Source organism: Ceratotherium simum, chromosome 22 (genome assembly GCF_057802395.1).
Source record: "Ceratotherium simum simum isolate JZ-2026a chromosome 22, ASM5780239v1, whole genome shotgun sequence".
NCBI lineage: Eukaryota > Metazoa > Chordata > Mammalia > Perissodactyla > Rhinocerotidae > Ceratotherium > Ceratotherium simum.
In genome coordinates, this window is record NC_141921.1 from 31,580,583 (window position 1) to 31,602,097 (window position 21,515).

The 21,515-nt window shown below is 43.5% G+C and overlaps 1 protein-coding gene across 1 annotated transcript; it reads left to right on the forward strand.

The window, feature by feature from the left end:
• The first annotated feature begins 1,634 nt into the window (after positions 1-1,634).
• LOC101388404 (pre-mRNA-splicing factor SYF2) lies at positions 1,635-7,722 on the forward strand. Its single transcript, XM_004425746.3, has 7 exons — positions 1,635-1,720; positions 1,941-2,051; positions 4,368-4,493; positions 4,974-5,091; positions 5,681-5,771; positions 6,536-6,634; positions 7,409-7,722. The coding sequence occupies exons 1-7, from the start codon at positions 1,694-1,696 to the stop codon at positions 7,572-7,574; spliced, it is 738 nt and encodes a 245-aa protein (XP_004425803.1). The 5' UTR covers positions 1,635-1,693; the 3' UTR covers positions 7,575-7,722.
• Positions 7,723-21,515: the final 13,793 nt, after the last annotated feature.

Below are 21,515 nucleotides of genomic sequence, written 5' to 3' on the forward strand. Positions count from 1 at the left end.
TCTTCACAGTCTCACCAATGCAGTGTGGTGTTGTGACCAGAAACCAGGCAAGGAAAAGGTTAATGAAAATCTGATCCATAACTAAACATAGCCTGCCAAATGTTTTCCAGACAAGGAGAAAACTAAATGTGCTGTTTTTCAGAGGTTGATGTCCTCATGGTTGCAGATGTTGCCATCCTACAGTGAAACTTACCACAGTTGCAGCAGGACCCCTGCAAATTGCTTCCTGCTCTAAGTGTCCAAAAGTTACCTTGGACCTGTTATGTAATGGCATGTTGCATTGAGCTCTTATGTAATGGCATTGAACTCATTATGTAATGGCCTGCACATGCGTCCTGTTTAGGCCCAGTTGTTACACAGTTGTAACATAGCCTCAGCACTCCGGAGTATAAAGTCTCCGTGCGGGGGTGTGTGTGTGTGTGTGTGTGTGTGTGTGTGTGTGTGTGTGTGTGTGTGTGTGTGTGTGTGTGTGTGTGTGTGTGTGTGTGTGTGTGTGTGTGTGTGTGTGTGTGTGTGTGTGTGTGTGGTGGTGGGGTGTGGGGGGGCACTGCTTGGGAGCTATCCCCAGTGTGTGTGTGTGTGTGTGTGTGTGTGTGTGTGGGGTGGTGGGGTGTGGGGGGGCACTGCTTGGGAGCTATCCCCACGTGTTCTACGTTGCCTGTGCAAGCAATAAACCCTTTTTCTTCACCCACTCCAGTCTTGGTTGTGCTTTTTGGCTCTGTACTCACCAAAAGACTGACCTACTGAGTTCGGTTCCATTGTCAAACTGTTAGATTTTGCCATGTTATTTTCCAGTTCCAAAAAACAAAAACAATAACCCACTGAATTCTGATGGGAATAACATTACATTAATACTCCTTTGAGATACTTTTGTGATACTACGTTTTTATAGTAAGTTAACCATAAAATACTTCATTATTTATTCAAATTTTACTTTTTTGTAGTTCAAATTATTTCGTATTTTTCATGTTACCGTTTAAATTTTATACCTAGATATCTTTTCATTCGTTTTCCATTTCCACATCTAATTGGTTTGTTAGTGCAGAAAAAATATTATTTTCATATATTCCTGTTGTATCCAGCACCTCACTGAATTATATTAATAACTTCAGCACTGTTACTAGTTCTGGGGCAGTTTCCCTGCTGGGCACGGAAGAATGTACAAGATGAGACAGGCCCTGCTCTCCTGTAGTTTACAAGGTTGATGGAGAAAAAGGAAAACGAACAGATGATAAAAATATCTTACACTATTGAAGAGAATTAAAATTGTGCCATATGACAGTTCTAAAGGGTCTAAGTGAGACAAGGTAAGCCACAGGAGACCTGTCCCGGAGGAAGTGACACTGAGGGTAAGCGCTGAAGGGAAAGCACCTTCCCTTCAAAGGAGCGGCACGCGGTGCACGCGACCGTCTGCTAGGCTTCCCGTTCGCCCGTTCCTTCCCAGCCGCCCGCATCCGAGAGCGTCCCGGCCCTTCGCGCCCCGCCCTGCCTCTGCGGCCTTTTGCGGCTGCGCAAGACCCCGCCCAATCGAAAACATCTCACTGCTGCAAGGGGCAGGGATTGGCCCTAAATTCCGGAGGCTGCCAGGAAGGGGCGGGGCTTATAGAAGTTATTAACGTGTATCGGCGGGGCGATCCAAAAGCCGACGGAAGTGCTCTGTGTTGTTGCCGGAAGTGAGAGGAGGAAGGGTGTGATGGCGGCTGCGACTCTAGCCGAGAAGGTAAGTGCCGCCGGCTCTAGCCAGGGGTTATTGTGGGGGAGGGCTCCGGGGGGGTGGCAGGAGGTGGAGGAGAAGCCTGGGTGCCGGGTCAGGGGGGCGCCGACACTGTGGGGTCGGGATCGGCGGGGAGGGCCCGGCCCGGCGGGACCGGCGGGGAATCGGCCGCGCAGTCGGGAGCAGCCGCACCGGCCCCGTCTCAAGCCGGCCCTCCTCGCCGCAGGGGCCGGTGGACAGCGCGGAGGAGGAGCAGCCCCTCGCGACCGCCGAGGAGCTGGCCGCCCAGAAGCGCGAGCAGAGACTGCGCAAATTCCGGGAGCTGCACCTGAAGCGGGTGAGTAGCCCCGGAGGCCAGCTGACACCTGTCCCCTGGCCAGGCCCGTGCGCGTTCGGGGGGAGACAAGGAAGCCGCAGCAGCGCGCCTGACTCGCAGAGCTGGATGAAAGATCTGTCCCGGTGTTCTCAACCCTGGCAGCACATTGGAATCACTTTTGAAAATACACGTGCTCTCTCCAGTCCTCCTCCCACCCAAATCTGATTTAATTTATCTGGGCTTATTTGAGAATCTCTATTACTAACAGTCTCTTCGCTGTATGATTCTAATAAACTTCTGTTTATCTAGGATAATATGTAGAGCTAGAGACTGGAAGAAACTTGTCCAGTGTTAATAAGAGAGCTGGTTGCCTCTTCATTCAAAAATAATCAGCGAATCTTAGGAAGTCTGTATTGTCAGTGGTTCAGCTAGTTGGTGGGGAATCAGATGATTTTGATAAGGCTTCTGCTCTTAAGTCGGGGAGACAACTTTATAGCCAGAAATGACATTGTGGTAAGCCTCATGCTAGAATTAGGAACAAAGTGCCCTGAGAGTGCAGAGGAAGAGAGATTAATACAGTTTGGGAGTCTCCAGGCAGTGCCTCATATAAGAGATGATACCTAAGCTACTTTTTGAAAGATGAGTAAGATAGTATCAGACAAATAAAGAAGTTGGAGGAAGAAATATCCAAGCAGAGGAAACAAGTGCAAAGGAAGAGAATTCACATTAGGAATAAGAGTCCAGCTATGGACTGGCCGTCATTTGGAGCTGAGAAAGGAAAAAGCAGGTCTTGACTATTTCCGCTTGAAGTGGCCTGACTGGCAGCTTGGCTGTGGTTTTAGAAAACCCCATCACTCTGACTATTGGAGTGAGACAAAAACAAGCCTGTTACAAACCACAGAAATGACCACATATCTCCTTCTTCTGCTAACATCAGTGACTGCTATTACCAAATACAGCATTAGTCTCACTCCATTAATCCTGCTTCCTATATAAAAACTTGTTAATCTTGCCTCTTGTGTAAAAACTAAAGATATCCGGGCCGGCCCGTGGCTTAGCGGTTAAGTGCGCGTGCTCTGCTACTGGCGGCCTGGGTTCGGATCCCAGGCGCGCACCGACGCACCACTTCTCTGGCCATGCTGAGGCTGCGTCCCACATACAGCAACTAGAAGGATATGCAGCTATGACAGACAGCTATCTACTGGGGCTTTGGGGGAAAAAATAAAGAAAGAAAAAAAATTTTAGAAAAAATTAAAAACTGAAGATACCCAATTGTAGAATGCCCTGGCTTTCTGACAGTGCCTAATCCAGAGCACAGCTGTACTTCCCTTGAACCTTCCCCCCAGTCACTGGGCACAAATGCAAATCCTGTAACTAGGCCCTCGTAAAACCCTCTCACTGAAATACCTGCAGTTCTCCATGGTTTGCTGTCTCCTTCAGCAACAAACACAACTTTGACTACAGTTGTGTTCTTGGTGTCTTCAACTGGAGGTCATTGCCAGAGCCCAGAGTATATGAGAGCTGGTGGTTGAGAGGAGCCTCTCTTTTTGCCCAGAAAGAGTTAGTCTAATAAGGAATTAAACACAACTTAAATATTTATTTGAAGGGACTGTGTAAAGAACATGTGGTTAGAAATTAGGAGACATGGCTTCCTGGACAAACTGCCACCAGCTTGTGACCTAAGAAACATCTAACTTAAGTTGTTCTTAAGATGATATACTAATTTTGTTTTGTGTAGTTAAATTTATTTTTAATAAGACTTCATAGAGTAATTCAAATGGAAGATGGCTTTCATTTGCCATAATGTAAAACTGTTAAAATATTTTAAGAGGAGGAGAGACTTGGAAAAGGTTAGAGATATTAAGATAGGTTTTAAAGTCCCCAGCCCCAAATTGAGACTTTTTCCTTGAATTAATCAGGATTAAAAGAGAATTGAAAGTAGAATATCTTTTTCATTGTGTGATATGATATTATTTCATACTATCTGAAGTCTACTTAAGTGCCACTGTAGTATGCCTTCCCCGCTTTGCGAAACTGTGTCTGATCCAACCTAAGGGATCTGCTCAAAGGGACCACACAGCTAAACAGCCAAAGCTGACATTAACCCCCAGGCCTCTGAAACAGCAAACCAGTGCAGCCCAACACATTTCTTGACTGTCTACAGGTGTAGACCTAATTGGTCTGTTCCCTTGCTTAAACTCCTTTGATGGCTCTATTACTTTTAGGATACAATGTGATCCCCTTGTTAATGTGTCTTAACCTGATGCTCCTCAGGGAAGGCAAGCTTTGTTTAGGTTTATTTTCATGTTTCAGCTGACAAACTTTTTGTGGTTTTAGAATGAAGCTCGTAAATTAAATCACCAGGAAGTTGTTGAAGAAGATAAAAGACTTAAGTTACCTGCAAATTGGGAAGCCAAGAAAGCTCGTTTGGAATGGGAACTACAGGAAGAAGAAAAGAAAAAGGTTAGGAACTACTCTACTGTCTTCATATGTGGTTTATTCAATCATGTCTGTTGTATTGAGACGGTAGAAAGTGGTGGTTTTGTATGCTGGCTCTGGAGCCAGACTGCCAGAGTTCAAATCCTGCCTCTGCTTTTTATCAGCTGCGACACTTCTGGTGAGTTATTTAACCTCTCTGTGCCTTAAGTTTTCTCATCTGTAAAACAAGGACTATAATAATAATTGAGTTAATTATGAATTAAATGAGTCAATGCATGTAAAACATTTAAAAGAGGGTCTGACACCTTGTAAATGTTGAGTAAGTATTATTTTTTAAATTGATGCACTCTCTTTGTATATGTCATAGCAGATTCCCAAATTTCCTTCAAAAATTAATCATTTTTAAAGTATTGCTTGAGAGCTTTATTCAATCTTGATTTAAAATAGATCGAATAATTGCTTATATCATAATTGCGGGTATTAGCTTTTTTCCTTTCTTTTTAGGAATGTGCAGCAAGAGGAGAGGACTATGAGAAAGTGAAGTTGCTCGAGATTAGCGCAGAAGATGCAGAAAGGTGGGAGAGGAAAAAGAAGAGGAAAAACCCTGATCTGGGATTTTCAGGTAAAACTGGCTTTTACTTTATTGAGTGGGCCTGTTAGATAAGCATTGCCTTCAGTGTTTCTGGTTTTAAGAAAGGATATGTCCCGGGCCGGCCCCGTGGCTTGGTGGTTGAGTGCACGCACTCCGATGCTGGTGGCCCGGGTTCGGATCCCGGGCGTGCACCGAGGCACCACTTCTCCGTCCATCCTGAGGCCGAGTCCCACATACAGCAACTAGAAGGATGTGCAGCTATGACATACAACTATCTACTGGGGCTTTGGGGGGAAAAAATAAATAAATAAAATCTTTAAAAAAAAAAAAAAAAAGAAAGGATATGTCCCTTCATGGAATATCCTCTAAGAGGCTTAAACCCAAGGAAAAGACAAATATGTCTCATAGGGCAGAGGTAAAGAAGGCTATACTTTAGTCAGCTGATTCTTTTATTCTTTGTGGTAAAATTAATCAGAGCCTGTATTATCAGCATCTTCAGGATAGAGGCTATGCTCAGATTAGTGTCTTGTGCATATATTACTAATAATTTTGATTTTTCTCTGAAGAGTAATGACCAAACAAGGAAATATATCATCTCTGATTCTCATGTTATTTTTAGATTATGCTGCTGCCCAGTTACGCCAATATCATCGGCTTACCAAACAGATCAAACCTGACATGGAAACATATGAGAGACTGAGAGAAAAGCAGTAAGTTGACAGCATTAATGCAAGTCCTTTTTTCATCCTGAAGTGATATGGATATATTTGTGTGTGTGTATATATAGATACACGTGTACTTAAATACAAGCACACTTTAATGCTTAGGTGAGGGCTGTCAATAGCTGTGTAAGAATGGTTTCTGGTCTTGACAACAGTGTTGCTCACTCCACAGCAGTTAAGCTGACCACCTGGTTATGTTTCTAGCTGGGCATTCTAAGACTGGGTGTTGAATGTTTAACACCCAGGTTATCATAGTTACTCAGATATTTTGGAGGCAGAATGCTTTAGTGCTGGGATGGGTGAACCTTTTCTGTAAAGGACCAGAGAGTAAATATTTTAGGGTTTGTGGGCCTACGGTCTCTGTCACAACTACTCAACCCTGCTATTGTGATGTGAAAGCAGCCAGAGGCTACATAAACAAATGGGTGTGGCTGTGTTGCACTAGAACTGTTCACAAACAGAGATGCACGCTGGCTCACCCTGCTTTAGTGGAAAGAGAACCTGAACCTGGAAGCAAGTCCTTTAACCTCTGGCCCTTAGCTCTTTCATCTGTAGAATGAAGGTGTTGAAATGGGTGATTTCTTAGGTCCCTTCCAATTTCGTATTTTCCTTTTTAAAAAAAGTTAAGGTGAGAGATCACGGTAAATATACATACATATTTTCTCTCTCATCGTGACTGGTAGTTTACTTTGAAATTTGAAAACGTGGAGGACTTGTAGTGTTACTGTATGTCCATTTTGCTGTCTTTTCAGTGGAGAAGAGTTTTTCCCAACATCCAACAGTCTTCTTCATGGAACACATGTGCCTTCCACAGAGGAAATTGATAGGATGGTGACAGATCTGGAAAAACAGTACGTATTCAGTACAGCAACCTGAAATTTTAATGTTTAACAACAAAATGGATTAATGTGCTTAGAATGAATTGAAAAGACGGATGATATTCTTGTTAATTTCTGACTTAGCATCTCTAGTTGATTTTGGGGACAGACAGCAAGTATGGGTTGAGTCTATATTTGGAACGGAGGTGCAAAATATCGATGAAATTGAATTGTTATAATTGAAGCAGGGAAAAGTCTAAAGAAAATTATTCTTCTTTAAAAGCTTTTACTTGAGCAACCATTCCACTGTTTGATTTGAAGAAATACAAATGTTCTAGTAAATGTACCTTTGTTATATGTGTCTTTCTTAATACTGACAGGGGTGAATATTAGGCAGAGCAGAATGAATTTATATTTTAAGAGTTAATACATGTAAGTATTAAGAATAGTGTCTAGTACATACTATGCCCTCCATATTAACTGTGGTTATTATTAATATAATTATTATTGTAATAGTCATTTTCTTTTAAGTAATACTTCATGTGTCCAGTTCCTAACAATGTATCATTGCTCTTTTAGGAGCATTCTGAGGATGAGTTTGTATTTACTGAATTTCATGGTTCATACCCGGGGTTGTGCTGTTAATTAGCAGTTTCAACTTGATCTTGATGAAAACTGGGCTGCCCCCCTCCCTCTTCAAAGTGTGCTAAGTGTACCGATTCTGTTGTTAACTATTTGGCCATGTTTTATTAAGATCAGAAAAGAGAGCAGTTTTGAATTTTGTAAATTATTTTCTTGTTTCCCCAGAATTGAGAAACGAGACAAATATAGCCGGAGACGTCCCTATAATGATGATGCAGATATTGACTACATTAATGAAAGGAATGCCAAATTCAACAAGAAAGCAGAAAGATTCTATGGGAAATATACAGCTGAAATTAAACAGAATTTGGAAAGAGGAACAGCCGTCTAATCCCTTTAGGAAATGTCTTAGAAGCTTGAGAATGGAGTGAAAATTTCTGCTAGCAAATTGAAGTTCTCTTCAGAGTTATACCAGTAAACCAGAACTGTCTATGCTTGCGCAATCAGCATTTAAAAATAAATATTTTTTCTTAAATGTATACTTCCGTGTATATTTCCACATTTTTGTGCTTGGATATAAGATATATTTCTTGTACTGTACTTGTTTTGTAAAAACCTACTTTGTATAAATTCTAATTATATTATTTTTCTAGGTATTTTAAATGCGTATGACTTTAATCTTTGAAGCATTTTGGGTTTAGGATTGCTGGCAGCGTATGTAAATGCAGTCATTGTCGCTTTGAATATTGTTATGAATCGGACAACATCTAGAGCAGGGGTTGTAGACTCTGAAGCTAAGGACGGTGATGAGGAAGGTGGCAGTGGCTACGGGAGGGCCGGTGCAGGCTGTACGCACGGCTGCTCATGACCAAGTTCAGGAAGTAGCAGAACTGTCCTCCCATGAATATTGACCGAGGAAAGTTCCCTTTTTATTTTTTATGTTTATTTTTTATTTTATTTTATTTTTTTGTGAGAAAGATTGGCCCTGTGCTAACATCCGTGCCCATCTTTCTCTATTTTGTATATGGGATGCTGCCACGGCGTGGCTCGATGAGCCACCGGTGTATAGGTCTGTGCCCAGGATCCGAACCTGTGAACCCTGGGCCGCTGAAGCGGGAGCACGCGAACTTAACTGCTATGCCACCGGGCTGGCCCCAACAGTTCTCTTTTTAAAAAGAAAATATCCTGTGGAATAGAATCCCAACTAAACACTTCATTTTCAAAACAAATATTTGTATATATACATGTGTATATACACAAACATACACATACATGTTTCCATTCCACAAACATTAAAATTTTTATTATGGGAAATTCCTAACACATTCAAAAGAAGGCAGAATAATACAATGAATCCAGTATACTCAATACCCATCTTCAATAATTGATTCATGGCCAATTTTGTTTCATTGTTATTTCTATCTCCTTTCCATGTTATTTGAAGCAATTACTAAATGCATAATTTCATCTCTAAATATTTCAGTATGTATCTGATGGATAATGACTTAAAAGACCATAATACTATGATCACAACAGTAGTTTTATTTTAATAAAAGTCCAGAGAGAAAGATTGGTATGATTTTTTTTGCTTGTTGATTAAAATGGTAAATAATTAGGACATTCCAAATTAAGAGAAATCTGCAACTCAGAAAATTTCACAAATATTTCAGCTTCAGTATTTAAAGACAATTTAACATTTAATAACACTGGTGATTGATTATTCCCTTTTTGAATTTATTTGGCACTTTCTGTTATTTTGTTTCTTCTAGCATTTTTTTTTTAAGGTTTTATTTATTTATTTAGTGTGTGTGTGAGGAAGATCAGCCCTGAGCTAACATCCATGCCAATCTTCCTCTTTTTGCTGAGGAAGACTGGCCCTGGGCTAACATCCGTGCCCATCTTCCTCCACTTTATATGGGACGCCGCCACAGCATGGCCTGACGAGCGGTGTGTCGGTGCGCGCCTGGGATCTGAACCTGGGCCGCCAGCAGCAGAGCGTGCGCGCTTAACTGCTATGCCACGGGGCTGGCCCCTCTTCTAGCATCTCTGTGTGCAGTTAATCAGGTCTGATCGCAGGGCCTTGATGCTCCTTGGAACATAAGTTGAATATGTTTCTGTTTCCACCTCCACTACCTTAGTTCAAGTCTTTGATCCTGAAAGTTGCATCTGGCAATGTATTTAAAAGAATGATTCACTATGAGCCAGCTAGGTTTATTCTAAGAATGCAAGAGTAGCTTGTAGACCTGTTAGTTGCCTCTCTAATATCAATTCTCCTTTCTTCATTACCAACCAGAACCCTGATTTTTTTGTGAGTTTGTGGTAAAATTTCCAGCTGAAGATTTCCTTCCCCAGACTGACTTTCTGTTACAGGTAGTCAAATTTTAGAGTTCTTGCTAATAAGACACAATCTAATTTATTTTGAGAAAGCTTATGCTTTCTTGATAAGGGAGTTGTCACTCCCTGCTTTCCCCTTCCTTCTTCCTGCTTGGATCACATACATGAGGCCTGGCATTGTAGCAGCCATCTTGTGCCATGAAGTAACAAGCATGAGGACAAAAGTCAATGTATGGAGGAGAGTGGAGCAGATCTTGGGTCCCTGTTGGCGTTGCTGAGCAGCTGCACCAGCCCTAGATGCCTACCTCTCATCTTCCTGTTACTTGCTGCTGAATAAATTTATGACCAATGCATGGTTCAATTTCAGGACATCTGTCAACAAATGTTACATATACAAAAGTTAATAGTTTTTCTCCACTCTAGAAATAAGTGTCTAGAAATGGAGATGGGAGGAAATAGCAGTTACAATAGCAATAAAAATTAGAAGATATTTAGACACAAATTTAATGAGAAGGCACAGGACCTACATGAGGAAAATTATAAAATCTAATTGAGAGAGTCAGCAGGAGACTACTATTTCCAACCAAGATAGAGTGACAGAGAACAGATTTACCTTGCCACTCGAAACAACCAAAAAGAAAAGCGTAGCACAGATGAATCAACAGTTTTCAAGATACTAGAAATCAAGCAAGGAAGGCCAGTGGTCCCCAAGAGAGAGCAAACAAACAAGGGTAGCCCCAGGACCCCCCCCCCCCCAGCTTACCACCTTCAGAGAACTTCCAGGCTGTGGCGGAGCAGGGAGAACCCGGGTGGAGCCCAGTGGCTCCCTCAGTTAAAAAGGTAGAGCTGCAAGTCTGGGGAGACCACAGTACAGAGTGCCGGAGACGAGGGAGCTGCACACAGAGAGAGAACTCTGGAAGTCTGCAGAGCATCTCCTAAAGTACAAGACACAGTGCTGATCAGCACATGTGTGTGAGGAAATGACTTGAGCTGAGGAAAGAACCACCTAGAAGGATCAGAGGGAGGAGTACCTGGCACTCATGCACGGCCAGGAATAGTATTTTTCCACCAGCCAGAATGGAAAACTTCGTAATACTTGGGGCAGGATACTGAGACGGTTTTGCCTTGGTAGTGGAGAATAATTCACTCTAAAACAATGCTTGGGTCTTGCCTAATCAATTTTAAAAGTAAGACCTGAAAGAATCAAACTGTGTCCAAGTAATTTAACAGCATGCCAAAACATAGATCAAGAATAATTATGAAAATCACAGAAACATCCAGTACCCAACAACATCAAATTCACAACATCTAGCATCTAATCAGAGAAACTGGAAAATGGGACTCATAATGTGAAGAAAAATCAATTAATGTAAACTAACGAAGAACTGACACAGACGTTTGAATTAAGAGACAAAGAAGTCAAAACAGTTATTATAACTGTACTCCACATAATCAAAAAGTTAAGAGACATGAAGATATAAAAAAGACCCACAGAGAACTTCTCGACATGAAAACGGCATGTCTGAGAAGAAAAATACACTGGATGGATTTAACTGCAGATTAGACATCACAGAAGAAGAGATTAGTGACCTTGAAGACATAGCAACAGAAATCATCTAAAATTCAACACAGAGAGTAAAAAGGATTAAAAAATACAAACAGGGCATTGGTGAGTTGCCCAACCCTGTGTGTGTAATTTGGAGTTTTAAGAAGGTGGGAAGGCAGACTCTGCTGCCCACAGAAGGCTCTGGATCTGAAGTCTGTTCTCTCTTTGTTCAAATGTGAGCAAATATGAGAGGTGTTATGAAAGACATGTTAGCACCAAGCTGAGGCTTTCTCCTTGACACAGTCATGAGGGCAAGAAAGAATTGGAAAGGACCTACCTGTCTCAGGTGCACCCACCTATGGGACACATCTCGCCCTTTGGGAAATGCTGTGCCAGCAGGATGGAGTTGTCTTATTTCCGTCTTTCCTAACCCATCCACGGGACTGATGAAATTGAGCACCTGAAAAACAAAGTAAGGCCTATTTGAGGGGTTGTAGAGGACAGCGACAGAAATGGAAGTTGGGGGTATTCTCTCTCACTAGGTGGGTGTGGTGGGGGACAGAGGCCATGTTACAACCTTCCTTGGACCCGAATGTGGCTGCTGCTGAGTCCCCATTAGCCATTGCTTATTCAAAGGGAGCAGGGGTGGTGGCCCTGTTCATCTCTCCCCTGCAGCACTCCTGGCTGGATTACGCTCCCCTCTCTCCCTGCCTCCCCACTGGCCATTTTTTCCCCAAACTGTGATGTCTTAGTGGAGACACCTTCCTCATTGTCTCATTTATTTCAAAGGCCTTCTTAGAGATGTGGGGGCTTAATTATTACTTGACTTACCTGTGTTCTGTCACTTGGGGGGCCTAGTTGAACAGTTTTTGGCCAGGTGGTGGAGCTTACCATAACAGAAAGATCTCTAAGAGCTATAATTAATTGTAGCATAGCATAGTGTTCCAAACTGGCTCTGGAGTGAGTTTGCCCCCATTGGAACCCTCGTAAGGCTTTAATAAAATGGGGGCAATAATAGCACTAATCTCACAGGATTGTTGTTGGTATTAAGTGGATAATCCATGCAAAGCACTTAGCTTGGTGGGCTAGGGCAGAGTAAATGCCCACGCACGTTGGCAGTTCCTGTGATCACCATCACATTCTCCAATAGGACTCTCTCTTACTCTCTCCTCTCTCCGGGTAACAGGCACTGGGTAATAGCCATTAAAAGCATGGACTCAGGTGCCAAATGGCCTGGATTCAAATGTCGGTTCTTCCATTTGCCAGGCAAAGATCTAAGCCACCTGTTTCAGGCCACTAGGGCTGCCATAACAGAATACCACAGACCGGCTGGCTTAAGCAACAGAAATTTATTTTTTCAAAGTTCTGGAGGCTGGAAATCCAAGATCAAGGTGCCAGCAGGGTTGGTTTCCGGTGAGAACTCTCTCCTTGGCCTGCAGATGGCGCCTTCTTGCTGTGTCCTCACGTGGCCTTTTCTCCGTGTTCGTGCACTCGTGGTGTCTCTTCGTCTTCTCATAAGGACACCAGTTCTACCGGATTAGGGTCCCAATTATGACCTCATTTAACCTCAATGACTTCCTTGAAGGCTCTGTCTTCAAATACAGTCACATTGGGGCTTAGGGCTTCAATATACGAATTTGAGGGGTGGGGGGGTCACAATTCAGTCCATAACATCACCCACCCACTTTGTGCTTCAGTTTCTCCAGCTCTAAAAATTGTTAATAATACCGACCTCAGAGGGTTGTTGGGAGGAGTAAATGAGTATAATGTGCTTAGACCGGTGCCTGGTTCATAGCGGGTGCCATGTGAGTTAAAATAGTAATAAAAAAACGAATATGTTGATCATCCTCACGGACATTTCCGACACTTGGTCTGCTCTCTTTCCTTACCTCCAAATCGAGATGACGCCAAACCGAATGTTCAGAAATCTCCGAGGGAGGTAGGATTTCCATGTGACTTGCTCCCTGTCCCTAAAAGCCTTCGCTTTTTTTTAGGACCAGCAGAGCCTTCCTCTTTCTGCCAGTCTGAAGCTTTGAAGAAACAGGAACCCCGGGAGCTTTTAAACCCCTCTTCCCCAGACCTCTCTTCCCCTCCAGCACTCGGCTGGGAGCCGCCACTGAGTGATGTTCTGTGCGCGCTGGTCTCGCTCCTCTGGGGTCTCTTCAGGAGCTCATTGCTTACTCAGGATTAACTTTGTGTTCTCCCTGGGCTGCTTCTCCAATCCAAGGAAGTTAGAGTCAAAATCCAGTTTCTGACAAATGACAACTACTTGCAGAATCCAGGGATCTGAGCACCAGAGGTCCCATCTGGCTTTTTGCTGCAATAGAACCAGCACGTATGGTCGAATCATTAAAAAAAACACAACCTCTTTTCTATAAAAATGTTCACATTTTGGATGAATAGTTTAGCTTTGGATTCAGTCTTGTCCCTGTGGATGAGACTGTTGGAGTTTTGTTTGGAAACCTGCAGGCTGTTGGGAGCTTACAGGCTGGAGGGACCACGAGAAACTGGGAGATACAGACAACATCTCATCTGGCTGAAACCCGTGTGTGTGCATGTGCGTTAGTGTGTGTGTGGTGGTGCGTGGTGTGTGCTGGGAGGGGGAGGTGTGTGTTTCTTTAGCTGGAAATGGTCCCGTGGGGAGAGATGCAGAAATACCCATCAATCTCAGAAATACACTCTAGAATGAATGGAATCTTCCGTACATATATCGTTCGTAACATGGATGTAAAGGTTAAATGTCAAACATCTAAAATATACCACAATTTTTACAAAATCCTGTCTTGGCATTTCTCATTCTTACTAATATAACAGAACCCCTCAAATAAGGACTAGTCTAGGCCTGTCTTGCTGCTTGGAGGCCGGTGTGCATAGGGACAGAGCCTGACAACAGAACGGGGTGGGGAAGGAAAGCAGGACAATTCAACAGCGCCTCGAAGATCACGGTCGCTGTTTAGCGCCCTCTTGTGGTAGCTGCGGAGCATAGCTTCAAAATCAGTCGTTTTTTAACCCAAGAAGCAAGCATTCAGCTTTTTCCGTTATGACATTAATCCATAGTCATTGTAGCAAATTATTTCCTCCAGTTGGGGGAGGGAGCTTGGAATTCGATTGGTTTATGAAATCCTTAAGTATGGGAACCACAGGACAAACTCAAACCTCTTTTTTAAAAACTAAGGTATAACTTACATACAGTCCACAATCCTGAGTGTACATACAGATGAATTTTTACCTATTTATAAACCTGTGCAACCACCAACCAGGTCAAGCTGTAGAGGGATCCCTTGTGACCTCTCCCAGTCAAACTATCCCCCAAAGGTAACCGTTATTCTGTCTTCCATCACTTCAGATTAGTTTGCCAGTTTTGAGCTTCCTGTAAATGGAATCGTACAGTCTCTACTCTTTTGGGTCTGACTTCTTTCGCCCAACATCGTGTCTGGAGTGAGATTTGTCTGGGTTATGTGCAGGGCTAGCTTAAACTTTAAATCACTTTCCAACTTTGAGATCATCTAATTCTATACGGAGGGAGGCCACGAGGGAAGAATAAAATTCGAGAGAGATCCTTGATGTAGTTTTAGAGTTGATGGTTTCAGGCTCTTTAGGAGAATGAGGATTACTTTGAAAGGAGAAGACTTCAATGACCTGTCCCACCATGGCATGCTGCCTGTGGGGGCAGATAGATAACTGGTCTCTTTCATTGATGACTCTTCGGATTGAGAGGGGCTGTGCTCCTTAACTATAGTCCAGAAGCCTCAACTTCATCTGGACCTGATTTAGATGACAAGATCCTGGACTTTAAGCTGGTGCTGTAATGGGATGAGACCTGGTGGTTTTGCAGGAAGAGATGAGCGTAGCTTGCATGTGGGAGGGATGTAAATTTTTGTTGGCCAGAGGATGGGCTATGGCAGATTGTGGTTTCCAAAAATGGCCACACCAATATCTACCCCATTCCGCACGCTCTTCTACAATATGATGTTGATGGTCCTCCATCAAGAGATGGTGGATTAGTTTTCTAGGGCTGCTGTAACAAAGAACCACAAACTAAGTGGCTTAAGCAACAGACATTTATTACGTCTCACGGTTCTGGAGTCTGGATGTCTGAGATCAAGGGATCGGCAGGGTTGGTTCCTTCTGAGTGCTGCGAAGGAGAATCTGCTCCATGCCACTTCTCTAGCTTTGGGTGGTTTTCTGACAATCTTTGGTGTTTCTTGACATGTAGAAGCATCATCCCAATCTCTGCCTCCATCTTCACATGGTGTTCTCCTGGTGTGCATATTTGTCTCCAAATTTCCCCGTTTTATAAGGATAACACTGATATTGAATTAGGGCCCACCCTAATGACCTCATTTTAACTTGACTAGTTCTGTAAAGACCCTATTTCACAGTCTGAGGTATAAGGGTTAGGACTTCAACATATGAGTTACGGGGGTACATGTTTTAGAGAAACGGAACCAATACGTATGCACAGACACACATATATACACGTGTATATGTACTTTTGTGTATATGTGCATATATAATATATAGATAGATTTATTATGAGGAATTGGCTCACGTGATTTTGAAGGATGAGAAGTCCCATGATCTGCCATCTGCAAGCTGGAGACCCAGGAAAGCCAGTGGTGTAACTCAGTCCAGGTCCAAAGGCCTGAGAACCAGGGGAGCCAATGGTGTAAATCTGAGTCCAAGGGCAGGAGAAGACTCATGTTGCAGCTCAACAGGCAGGCAGGAAGAGAGTGAATCCTCCCTTCCTCCACTTTTTTTTTTTTTGTGAGGAAGATTAGCCTTGAGCTAACATATGTTGCCAACCCCTCTCTTTTTGCTGAGGAAGATTGGCCCTGGGCTAACATTGGTGCCCATCTTCCTCCACTTTATATGGGACGCTGCCACAGCGTGGCTTGACAAGCGGTGCGTCTGTCCGCACCCGGGATCCGAACCTGTGAACCCTGGGCCGCTAAAGCGGAGCGCACGAACTTAACCGCTACGCCACTGGGCCAGCTCTCCTTCCTCCATTTTTTGTTCTATTCAGGCCCTCAATGGGTTGCATGATTCCCATCCACACTGGTGAGCACAATCTACTTTACTGAGTCCACTGATTCAAATAGTAATCTTATCTAGAAATGCCCTCACAGACATACCCAGAAATAGTGTTTCATCTGGGCACCTTGTGGCCCAGCCAAGTTGACACATAAAATTAACCGTCACAGTGCATGATGCAATCCATACCAGGGAGGGTCTGTGTTTCGTCTCCTTGAACTTGGGTGGGCCTTTATAACTGTGATGGAAGTGATGCTGAGTAACTTCTGAGGCCGGGTCGTAGAGGAAATATGGCTTCCACCTGGCTCTCTCTCAGGATGCCTCGTCTTGGAATCCAGCCACCATGTTGTGAAGAACATGGATGGGTCATGTGAGGGTCTCGATCAACAGCCAGCATCAAGTGCCAGATATGTGAGTGAAATTTGATATTTCAGTCCTCAGCCTTCAAGTCTTTCCACTGAGAAACCAGATGTTGTTTAGCAGAGTCAAGCCATCCCCACTGTGTCTTACCCAAACTCCTGACCCACAGAAACTGCGAGGGACAATTAATTGTGGTTGTTGTTTTAAGCCACTAAATTTTGGGGTGATTTGTTACACAGCATAGATAACTAATATATGCTACCTACCTCGTAGGGTTCTTGTGAAGTTTAAATGAACCGAGTATAATTCTTGGCACAGAGCAACTCAAGAGAACAAACTTATTAGTAGATAAATAAAAAAAGTGGGAAAAATTGTAATTGCAAAGTACACAGTAAACTAGTTTTAGTTACCGTATGAACTAGTTTTAGTTACAAAACAAAACTAGTTTTGTTCAGCTAGACTGATTTTTTTTTTCCTGCCAGACATATTAAGTGATGGGACTTCAGTGGCTGAGAAAACAAAAAGTCTTTTCTTAAAAGTCTTTTCTTGCAAGTCTTTTCCTTTGTTGTGAATAAAGGTGTTCTAAATCAGTGGCACGTGAGTTAATTAGGTTTTAATAATACTTTGCTCATTATTAAGGAAAAAGAATTTTGTTTTCGTTATGGAGCCCCACAAAAGTTGTCAGCAAAATTAACCTATATGAATAAGATTAAATTTATGTCTGTACATTGTTCTAAAGAAGAGATACAAATGGCCAATAAACACATGAAAAGATGCTCAAAACTGTGTGCTCTCGGGGAAATACAAAGTAAAACTACGATGAGATACCACTTCATGTCCACCAGGATGCCTATAATCAGAGAGACAGATAATAAGTGCTAGTGAGGGTGTGGAGAAATTGGAACCCTCCATATGCTGCTGGTGGGAGTGTAAAATGACGTATCTGCTTTGGGGCACAGCCTGGCAGCTCCTCAAAAGGTTAAACATAGAGTTACCATATAACCCAGCAATTCCACTCCTGGGTATGTGCCCAAGAGAAACGAAGATATATTGCCACACAAAAACTTGAAGGCAAATGTTAATAGCAGCATTCTTCACCATAGCCAAAAAGTGGAAGTAATCCAAATGTCCATCAACTGACAAATGGACAAATAAAATATGCTATAGCCATACAATGGAATATTATTCGGCAATAAAAAGGAATGAAGCACTGACACATGCTACAACATGAGTAAAGCTTGAAAACATTTTGGGCTGGCCCCGTGGCTTAACGGTTAAGTGCGTGCGCTCGGCTGCCAGCAGCCCGGGTTCGGATCCCGGGTGTGAACCAACGCACTGCTCCTCCGGCCATGCTGAGGCCGCGTCCCACATACAGCAACTAGAAGGATGTGCAGCTATGACAGACAACTATCTACTGGGGCTTTGGGGGAAAATAAATAAATAAAATCTTTAAAAAAAAAAAAAAAGCTTGAAAACATTTTGATAAGTGACGGAAGTCAGACACAAAGGATCAGACACATTGTAAAATTCCATTTATATGAAATGTCCAGAATACGCAAATCCATGAAGACAGAAAGTAGATTAGTGATTGCCAGGGGCTGGGGTGGGGTGGGGGAGGGAGTGATGGGAAATGACTGTTAATGGGTACGAGGTTTCCTTTTGGGATGATGAAAACATTCTAAAATTATATTGCGGTGATGGTTGCACAACCCTGTGAATGTGTTAAAAAACCACTGAACTGTGTCCTTTAAAAGGTGAATTTTGTGGTATGAGAATTTTATCTCAATAAAGTTATGTTTTTTGTTTGTAACACCTGTCATGTGAAGACTTCCATTGAATTTGGAAGGTCTGTTTGACATGTAGGCTACACAAAATTCACTTGGGTCGGGGCCGGCCTGGTGGCATAGTGGTTGAATTCACACACTCTGCTTTGGTGGCCCAGGGTTCGCAGATTCAGATCCCAGGCATGGACCTACCCAGTGCTTATCAAGCCATGCTGTGGTGGGCCTCCTACATATAAAAGTAGAGGAAGATGGGCATGGATGTTAGCCCAGGGCCAATCTTCCTCAGCAAAAAGAGGAGGATTGACAACAGGTGTTAGTTCAGGGCTAATCTTCCTCACCAAAAAAAAAAAAAAATTTTACTTGGGTGTGATTTCCCGGATGTCCTTTGAGAAGACAAAGCAGCCAAAACAGATTCCCAAGAGACACATGTGATTGCCCATCCAGAGAAATATCAACAACTCAATTAAATTATTCATTTAACAAGCTTTATTGAGCACCTATTATATGCTAGGAAATGTTCTAGAAGCTTGACTACATCAACCAACAAAATTCAAGTGTTGATTTTAGTTACTTGGGAGACTCTGAACTGATTGCTCCAGGGTGAGTATCAGCAGGTATTGATCGATTGACATCAGCATGGATTTGTGACTTCCCTCCTGCTATTCTGGAGAGACCAGCCAACCTAAACAAAAAAGAGGGAGATGTGAAAATACAGAATCTGTAAAGGTTTTTGCCAAGCTTAAGAAAGTCAATAGCAGTCAGGAATGGCTTTGGCTGTGATAATAGAAATCTCAACTAATACTGGCTTGAACAGAGAGGAAATTGTTTTTCTCACAAAAATGTGGAGGTGGGCGATTGTTCAGTGGCTTGATAAGATCATCAAGAACCTGGGATCAGCCCTTCTTTCTGCTTGGGCATCCTCAGCATATCGGCCTTTCATCTCTGTGCTTGTTGCCCGTGGTCACCAGATGGTGCCCAGCACTAGGCATAATGTTGTCACACCAGTGCCCAAGGAGGAAGAGGGGGCGGGGTCAAAAAATGTTTCTGCTGTGGAGGTTCCACTTATTCTGGAAAGCTTTCCCAGTGCATCATTGACTAGAACATGACCATGAGCTGTATCAGTGCCCGATGCTGTGTAGTCAACAACCAGCAGGTCGGCTGAAGTGTTTTGGTTAAGGCTGAGTGCAGCTGGGCCTGGCTCTGGGCTTCAGTCCAGTTTGGGTCAGCTCCGTGAATCTCATTCTGGGGCCCATGAGGACAAGCATGTTTCAAATCCCCGGTTGGATCACATGGTGAAATATCCCGTTGGCCAGAGCAAGTTACAAGGCCAAGCCCAAAGTCAGGGGGCAGGGAAATCCTCTTAGTCCACTGTGAAGTCATGGTAAGCATGGAGGCGTAATTCTACTACAGAGGAGTGAAGGCCACCTGTGCGTTTCCCCAGACCAGTCAACAGGGATGGATTGTCATGGATGGCTTAGCTCAAGCCCGATTCATGAAGTCTTAGGTGTGGCAGTTAAGAGCATGGTCTTTGGAGAAGGCTTCCAAGATCAAATCTCAGCTTCTCCACCTACCAGCTTTTGACCTGGGACAATCAGTTTCATGTCTCTGATTCCTCATCTGCAAAATGAGGGTAATAAGAGTGCCTGCCTCGTAGGGTTCTTGTGAAGACTACATGTGCTTCTAAAAATGCCTCGCACACAGTAGGGCTCCATAGGTGTCAGCTCTGAGCCTCTGGGGCCAGAGGAGAGGAGGGTCTTGATGCTCCTCCTGTCCCCAGAAGCTGTAACATTTGAGTTTGGCCACAAAGAAAAAAGGAGGAACTGTGTCTGTCTCCGTGTGTTGCTCCGTGTGTCAGCAAGCGCTCCCATCTCGCTCTGCGCCTCTTTGCCATTCCTCCCAAACAGCTCACTGACTAATGGACCACAATTGCTTTTTCATTAGTAGCCACAGAATTCACATCCAGTAGCTCTTGACCACTGAGGTTTGCAGTTAATGGTGGCCTCGTATGCTGAAACACGAAGCTGAACCATTTACTCCAGCGTCGTGAGGCTGGAGTCAGCCACTTGAATAAAGAACGCCACTGCTGTACCTGCGCCCGGGCCAAGCAGGAGAGAAACAGACTGTTTCACCAGATGTTCCACGTGCCGGGGCTCCAGTGTGCTCAGGGGTTCCAACTGTGCTCATTCCAGAGTATTCTCAATCAAAGCACAACCCCAGGCAGACACATTTTCGCATTAGCATGCCCACAGCATGTGTGGAAAAAAAAAGGGGGATCTGTGTAGATCTAAGTCGGACTAATTAGCTGTCAGCTGCTTCGCATCTGGAGATCAAATATAAACTGTTGGCATCAAAAACCGTTCCGGTCTCTGTCATTTCCGTTCTCCTGGTACCACGCCATCCTTTGTAGCACGGCCCTAATATGTTTCTCCAAGCTGACAAAAACCCAGCAGCCTGCCAAGCATGGAATCCCAAGTCATCTGCTATTGACGTCTGTAGCACCCCTTTATTTTGTGTCAGGTGGAGTGAGAGACCTCAGTCCTTTGCGGGGGTGGGTAGATGGGAGTGGGTAATTGCATTTTTAGTGTTGGGATGCAAATGTTTACACATTTGCCCATGACCAGGGTCCTTTACCATTGCTACTGTTCTGTGTGTGCAAAGATTACAAAGTCCAGGGTCTGAAACGGGCTCATTTTGGCCGATCTCCTGCCGAACTTCATCAGTTGCACCGGGTCGAAGTGGTTCATCCACAGCGGGTTGGAGGGCTGGGGTGTGGATTTTGCCTCTCAGGAGAGGTATGTGCATCTGGCGACAGGAGAGCGGCCAGACAACAGAGCCAGCAACGGTTTTATTCTATTTAGATATTTAAAGTGTTTTTCCCCTGGTGGAAAATAATCTGTTTCTGGTTTAAGTTGATTTAAAATTGCTGCCATGTTATAAATAATGTGACACCTCATTTCTTTAAAGAAGCTTGGAATATGGTTATGGAATCGTAAGTATACACATGACAAATTGGCCTTATGAATTTGATTCTTCTCCGTGACAAAAGATGTGTAATTTTTAATACACTTTAAAATCAAAGGAATAGTTGGCGTAGGGTACTACTAAGAAGTATCCACTAGGTGGCAGTATACCTTTAGGTTTTTAACGTAGCCTACTGGTTCTTGAATCATGGTCTCTGGACCCACAGCATCAGCATTGCCTGGGAATTTATTAGCAATGTGAGTCCTCTAGCTCCACCTCAGACCTACTGAATCAGAAACTCTGGGAGTGGGGC

Excerpts from the sequence above, each read along its gene's own strand:
- LOC101388404 (XM_004425746.3), top strand. The coding sequence starts at position 1,694 with ATGGCGGCTGCGACTCTAGCCGAGAAG. Across the intron at positions 1,721-1,940 it reads CTGCGACTCTAGCCGAGAAG|GGGCCGGTGGACAGCGCGGA; the intron begins GTAAGTGCCGCC and ends TCCTCGCCGCAG. Across the intron at positions 2,052-4,367 it reads GGGAGCTGCACCTGAAGCGG|AATGAAGCTCGTAAATTAAA; the intron begins GTGAGTAGCCCC and ends TTGTGGTTTTAG.